This window comes from Panthera pardus, unplaced genomic scaffold (genome assembly GCF_024362965.1).
Source record: "Panthera pardus isolate Hobbes unplaced genomic scaffold, ASM2436296v1 HiC_scaffold_7, whole genome shotgun sequence".
Lineage (NCBI taxonomy): Eukaryota > Metazoa > Chordata > Mammalia > Carnivora > Felidae > Panthera > Panthera pardus.
The window spans coordinates 81,811,886-81,818,883 of record NW_026527002.1 but is presented as its reverse complement, the minus strand read 5'-3'; the positions used below and the strand labels follow the sequence as shown (position 1 = coordinate 81,818,883).

Sequence of the window (6,998 nt, the reverse complement as noted above, 5' to 3'; positions counted from 1 at the left end):
ACAACCCTGAACCCCCAGGCCCTCCCCCATCCCGTGCACCCGGGAGCAGCGTGCCCTCCGTCCGGGGCCCCCACGCACACCCCGCCCCACTCCCCACACCGGGTGGCGTGCACACAGTGGGAGGCGGGGACGGTCCTGGGGGTCACGCCCCGCATCCCGGGGCCGACTTTATTGGGCCGGGCGCTAGAGGCCCCCGCGGGGCAGCTGCACGGGCACGGGGAGCAGCACCCGCAGCTGCTCCTCCGACGGCCGCTGAGCCCTGGTGACGAAGAGGAGGCGGAAGTGCCGCAGGCGCGCCTCCTGGAACCCGGCGGGGCCGTACTCGGGGCCGTCGGCGGGCCGCACCAGCGACAGGTACCGCTCCCGCTCCAGGAGCCCGCGGCCCAGCAGCTCCTGCGCCAGGCCGGGCTGCACCGCCTCCAGCTGCTGCCGCACCGCGGGGAACAGGTCCACGTCGCACAGGTCGAACACCAGCGGCTTCCCGTACCTGCGGGGCAGGCGGGTGGGTGAGGGGCCGGCGGGGGGGGCCCTGCCCTCCGCCCACCTTACCTGAGCGCCCCCAGCAGCGCCAGCCGGATCCTCTCCGGCCGCAAGTGGTCCGGGTTCACCGCGTCCACGTAGCTGGTGTCCTGGTAGCGCAGGAAGGTGGCTGCCTGGGCCAAAGGGTCGATGACAAGAGGCAACCTGGGAGCGGCCGCCGGGTCACCGCCGTCCACCCAAACCCTCCTCCGCTCACCGTCACCCAACCCAGGCTATTGACCTGCCATCCGCGCGGATGCGGTCGCCCACATCCTTCATCAGTACGTCGTGCAGCTCAGTGACCTGGCATTTCAGCCCCGGCGCCGCGGCTGCCTCCTCCTCCTCCTCCTCCTCCTCCTCCCCTGCGGGGGTCGCAGGATGGTGGCCGCGAGGCAGGAGGACCCAAAGCCCCCACCCCCCACTCGCCCAGGAGTGGGCCCCGCCCCCCAGCCCCGCCCACCCTCCTGGGTCTGCTCCCGCAGCTCCAGCCTGGCCAAGGCCAGCGTCTCCTCCGCCCTCCGGGCCTCCAGACGTAGCCTGGCCACTTGGGCCTCCGCGTCCTTGATGGCCTGGAGGAGGGGCCCCACTCCGCTCAGAGCAAGGCCCTACCCCTCCACACGGGGCGTCCCGTACACCCAAGGAGGGGATAGCGGGCCCCCTTCCACCCCGGGAGGCTGCTGCTGGAAGGTGACACCCCTCGTTGGGGGCGGGGGGGGGGGGGAGACCCCTGCCCCAGAGCCCCAGGCCGGAGAGGGAGAAAGCCCACCTGCAGCGTGAGCTCAGTGCGGCCCAGGCGCCTCCCTTCACACTTGTCGTGCTCCGTGATCCTCCGTGTGTGTTGAGCTCACAGTGGGCCTGCTGCAGCTGGGCAGGAGGGCCCGGGGGAGGCTGGCCTGGAGCCCCGGCTCAGCGCCTCCCAGCACCTCCCTCCGGGGCCAGCAGCCTGCGGGGGGCCTCCCGCCCCCCCCACCCCACCCACCCCACCCCACCCCCCCCCCCACCGGCCAGGCTCCCCTCACCTCTCTGTGGCGCCGCCGCCCTTCCTTAGCCAGCTGCTGCACTCGAGACTTCAGGCTGCTGGGGGAGGGGACAGCCCGCTCAGAGCCGCCCCTTGCCGCTGTCGCCACCCCCGCCCCCCGGGCCGCACCGCTTGGCCTGTGCCTCCTCCTGTCGCTCGGCCTCCCGGGCCCGGCGCTGCCGCTCGGCCTCCATGCTCTGCAGCATGGCCTCAGTGAGACCTAGGTCCCAGGACCTCAGCACACTAACCACGGCGTCCAGGGAGGCCACCTAGTGACAGACGACGCCGGTGAGGAGGTCAGCACGTGTGTCCTGTGTTCCGCCTGGCCTGGGAGGAGGCTCGGTTACTCTCCCGTTTAGAGAAAAGGGTGCCGCTGTCACAGCTCACCCTCCGAGGGCCCCCGAAGCCCTGACCGTCATGGTGCAGCTCCCCCCAAAGACCGGGACCGCCGAGGGTCCTCCGGGCCTCCCTCCCAAGACCAAACAGGTCTCCTTTTCCCACCCCCACCCCCAGTCCCTCCTCCCTCCCCAGGCCCCCTGCAGAAGCAGGCGTCCACTGCCCGGGTCGCCCTTGGCACTGAGGGTTCCAGCCCTCGGTTCCCGTTCTTGGCTGTCCGCAGGACACCGCCCGCGCCCCCCCTCGTCTCAAGCCTCCCCCGCTCCAGGGGCCAGGGCCACCCTCCCCCCCCCCCCGACGACCGAGGAGGGCGGTGCGAGGCGGTGCTCCAGCCATGCTCACACACCTGCTCGGGGGTGCTACCGTCTTCTGCGTACACCCGGGGGTCCGCTCCGAGCTCCAGAAGCGCCTCCACAGCCTCCAGGTGCCCCCCGAAGGCCGCCCGGTAGAGCGGCGTCCGGCCGTAGGCGCCCTGAGCGAGGGGCTCCTGAGCGAGGCCCGGGGGCCGCGGGCGCCCCCCCACCCCCCACCCCCGCCCCGGGCCCCCGCGCCCACCTTGCTGTTGGGGCTGGCGCCCTGCTCGGCCAGCAGCCGGATGGCCAGGGTCTGCCCTCCGGCCGCCGCCTCCGACAGCGGAGGGTTCCCGCCGCGGTCCTCGCTCTCCACCAGGGCCACGCGCCCCCGCCGCCGCAGCGCCAACCCCGCCTCGTCGTGGCCCACGCCCTCGCGAGTCAGCAGCTCGTCCACCTGCGCGCGGGCCCGCGGTCACCGCGCGGGCCCCGGGGGCGCCCCGACCCCGGCCCTCGCCCCGCCCCCCCCCCCCCCCCCCCGCCTCCCACCTCCCGCAGGACCGCCTTGATCTCGCCCAGGTCCCCGGCGAAGGCCGCCTCCCGCAGCCGCGCCCCGCGCTGTCGATCCTCCTGCCGCCGCCGCTCGGCCGCCTCCTCCGCCTCCCGCCGCCTCCGCGCCGCCTCCTGCTCCCTCCGCACCAGGGCCACGAAGGCCTGCGGGCAGACCCGCACCGAGGAGTCGCGCGCCCCGGGTCACCGGCCGGCCCGCGGTCACACCCTGGCTGTGCAGAGTTCCCGCCACTGGGATCGGACCTCCGGGCCCAGCCAGCCCGGCCGCCTCACCTCCCTCTCCAGCCGTTCAACGCGCTGCAGGTAGTTGCGGTGCTCCTGCCGGCGGCGGGCCAGCGCCCTTCGGGCCAGGAGCTGCCGGAACGCACACTGGATGATCGTGGCCGCTCCATCCTCCGCGGCGGGCCCTGGGGGTGGAGAGAGGGCTCGGGGCTCCCGGTCCCCTCCAAGCCGCGGTCACGCAGCCGCTGGGACCCCAACGCCAGGCGTGCCAGACCTCCAGGTTCACCCCACCAAAGGACAGAAATGTTCTAAAGTCTGCAAACACAGGGGCACCTGGCCGGCTTGGTGGTAGAGCAGTGACTCTCCATCTCAAGGTTGTAAGTCCCAGCCACATGTGGGGTGTAGAGGTCACTTCAAAATAAAATCTTTAAGATTGGCAAATGTGGCCGCTCGGGAATAATCCACCGGCCGAGAGCAAAGGTGGAGGAGGACCCACAGGCGAGAGTAGAGTTAGGCCCCCAACTCCTGACCTGCCCCACCCCAGACACAGCTGGGACCCCCAGAGACCCCCGCTGCGGAAGACCAGCCGGAGAAGCTAGTTGGCACCGGAGGAATGGTGAGAAACATGGCCTCGGGCAGAGAAGCCCCCACGTGCCCCCCACAGGCCCCACCTGGGCATGCAGGGGCTGGGCACGGCGGGCACAAGCCCACGGGGACTCGGAAGAGGGAGCCCAAGGTGCCTGCGGCCCGAGCTCCAGGCCCCACGCAGCCTCCGTGGGGGGCTATGCACCCCGCAGAGAGCACGGGAACCCGACCCGCACTGGACGAGGGTCCGCACCCCGTGCCCTGGCCCCCTGCCCACCTGAGGTCGGGTGGGTTCACCTCTCTGGGCCTCCGCGTCCCTTTCTGCAAAAGGGGGTAACCGTGACGGTGACACCCCACGGGGCCCCTGCGGGCTCCCAAGACTTACTCAGTGCTCGGCACGTGCTCCTGGAGTCGTGCGCCAGAGCGGCAGGGCGGTAGCCACGCCTGAGTGTGGCAGGGCCACCGCAGCGCGACCTCGCGGCGTCGGGCCACGAAGGCCGCTCACCCAAAGCGCCCAGAGCCGCGGAAGAGCCTGAGAGGGACTCGGTGCGACAAGGAGTCGAGGGGCGGGGACAGTGAGCGAGGCCGGGCGGCCAGAAAGCTGGTGCGGCGGAAAGTGGACAAGATAAGCGGAGACGGCGTAGAAAGGGAGGCGAGAACAACGAAACGTGAGGATAATTCGAGACTCTGGAGGTCTCCCCGTTGTGGTCTCCGCGTTCCAGAGATAAAACACCAACAGATCTCCTGACTTGAGTCTTACGGGTGGCGAGAAAAACGTACCGGGAAACGGACCTCAGGCATCAGGCGCACCGCAACTAGGTCGCTGAACCTTCAAACAACAGCCAGAAAGCTCCTCGAGCCTCCGGATCGAAAGAGAAGCCGACGGGGGCTTCTCCTAAGACACTTCCGGCCACAGGAAAGGTCACGGGTCAGGGACTTGGTGTCCACAAAACTGAAGGGAAAAGAGGAGCTGAAGATCCACAGGGACTCTTCTCCCAGTGGCAGAGCGGGGCGTTCAGACCGCCACACAGGAGGACAGCAGGACTGCGTCGCAGGTGCGAGTGGAAGGGGGGAGGGGGAGCGGCCGGCCCGGGAAGGGGGCCGCAGACCCAGCAGGGCGTCGCCAGGGGGACAAAACCTGCATGTGATCCGGAGCGCGCCCCTAAGGCTTTGGGCTTAGGCTCAGCTAATGGAAATACAGAAGGCAGTTTGGGAGCCGCACGGGAAGAAAAGGACCCGTTGCTTCCCTGAAACGCAAATGTCAGTGAGCGCCCTCCTCTCACGGGGCACCACGCTGGGCGGGGGCCCTGAAGGAGCCAGTCTTGGGGACGAGGAACAGAAGCCCCAGCAAATCCATCAGTCCCTGACGGGATCCAGATCTGGAGCCGCCCCCCCTCCCCATGCCTGCCCGAGACCAAACAAATGGGCCCTGCAGGAGGATGGTGCTGCCCAGGGCTTTGGCACGTTCCAGAATGTTTTGGGTGCCACGTACCAAAATCATCAGGCACATGAAGAAACACCATCTCGCTGAAAAAGAAAATGAACAACAGAAATAAACCCAGATAGAGCAAATAAGGAGTTCTTGGACGCGGACCTCATGTCTGAGTGACACATTCTCAGAATTAAAGACAAATTAAAAAGCTTTGGGACACCTGGGTGGCTCAGTCTGTTCAGCGTCCGACTTCGGCTCAGGTCGTGAGCCCTGCGTCCGGCTCTGTGCCGACAGCTCGGAGCCTGGAGCCTGCTCCAGATTCTGTGTCTCCCTCTCTCTGCCCCTCCCCCAGTCTCACTCCCTCTCTCAAAAATAAATAACATTAAAAAACAATTTTTTGAAACATTAAAAAAAAATGGGGGGCGCCTGGGTGGCTCAGTCGGTGAAGCGTCCGACTTCCGCTCAGGTCATGATCTCACGGTTCGTGGGTTCCAGCCTCGTGTCGGGCTCTGGGCCGACAGGGCAGAGCCTATTTGGAATTCTCTCTCTTTCCCTCTCTGCGCCTCCCCTGCTCACGCTTTCTCCCTCTCTCTCAAAATAAATAAACTTAATAAAAAAAATTGGGGCAGAGAACTGGAAACGATAATAATAAAGCACTAAATGGAAATCTGAGAAGGTAAAAATATAAAACCTGAAGTTGAGAGTTCAATGAGCAAGCTCAATGGGATATTAGACACAGCTGAAAACAGAACAAAACTGGAAGCGAGACACATGGAGACACCAGGTTAAAGGCGCAGAGGCCAGAGGAAAGGTCTAGCACACGCGAACTCAAGTTGCAAGCTTAAGGGACAGGCATGAGGTAGCAACATTCAAAGAAAACTTTTCAAAACTAACAAAAGACGTGGAAAACAAACAGGGGCTCACACCCACAGCACGCCACGGTAAAACTGCTAAAAACTAAAGACGGCAAGAAAAGTCTTCAAATTAAAGAAAAAAGGTCTATCGCCTTCAAAGGGATAAAAAAAAAATTAAGGCAAAACGAACACACCTTTGGACACACAAAGGGGCCTCAGCAGCCGCGGAGCAGCCCAGCAGGGGTGCAGGTGCGGGCAGGGGCAGGGGCAGGGGCAGGGGCCACGGAGAGAACGCACGTGCGGGGCAGATGCTCCCCAGACAGCGCTGCCGTCGCAAACACAGCTGGGCTAGGACACGCCCAACACCGGGGCATGTGCCCAGAGGAGGGCAGGGGTAGTTCAAAGTGCCGAGGCCCGCGCCCTGTCAGGACGGGGGACAGTCCCACCGGACTTGAAGACTCCAGGACAGGTGACCGCAGCAGGATCAGTACAGAAACACTGGCAGGCACGCCTGGGGTGGCGCCCAGCAGTTTGGGCCCCGTGTCCGCTCTCCCCTGGAACAGGGGTGCCGTCCGTGTGGCGCAGGCGGTGGGTGTTGCGCCCCGCGGCTACCCCACGCTCTACAGGGCTCCCCCTTGGCAGACGGGGACCGCTGTTGTGGGCCCCGCGAGAAGGCCACGGGGAGGCACACGCACACGCCCGGGCCGCAGGAGTGCAACACGGCACACGCGAGCTGCCTTCCGTTACTGAGTTTGTGGCCATTTGTCAAGGCAGCAACAGAAAACACAAAGTTACGCCCAACTGCGAGTGGTAAGTAAAGTCTAAGGCAACAGGCGTCTCTAGAGCTAAAGAACATTCCAGAAGGGGAGGGAGCAGTCTGCCAGGCAGTATGGCTCTTACAAAGACGTCCACCTCTGCTGACAAGGCCTCAAAATGCACCGAGCAAAACTATGAACAGAAGCCGACGAATCTAAAATCGCACTAGGGGGGCGCCTGGGGGCTCAGTCGGTGAAGCGTCCGACTTCGGCTCAGGTCATGATCTCGTGGTTCACGGGTTCGAGCCCCGCGTCGGGCTCTGTGCTGACGGCTCAGTCTGGAACCTCCTTCGGATT

The 6,998-nt window shown here is 66.0% G+C and overlaps 1 protein-coding gene across 1 annotated transcript in view; it reads right to left on the bottom strand.

The window, feature by feature from the left end:
• Window positions 1-135: 135 nt before the first annotated feature.
• IQANK1 (IQ motif and ankyrin repeat containing 1) overlaps window positions 136-6,998 on the bottom strand; it is a 23,452-nt gene continuing 16,589 nt past the window's right edge. Inside the window, 12 exon segments of the mRNA XM_053896360.1 lie at window positions 136-487; window positions 550-684; window positions 761-881; window positions 980-1,088; window positions 1,286-1,354; window positions 1,357-1,383; window positions 1,539-1,652; window positions 1,654-1,806; window positions 2,280-2,405; window positions 2,489-2,680; window positions 2,773-2,937; window positions 3,067-3,200. Coding sequence (XP_053752335.1) covers window positions 184-487; window positions 550-684; window positions 761-881; window positions 980-1,088; window positions 1,286-1,354; window positions 1,357-1,383; window positions 1,539-1,652; window positions 1,654-1,806; window positions 2,280-2,405; window positions 2,489-2,680; window positions 2,773-2,937; window positions 3,067-3,200 — 1,649 coding nt within the window. The 3' untranslated portion in view covers window positions 136-183.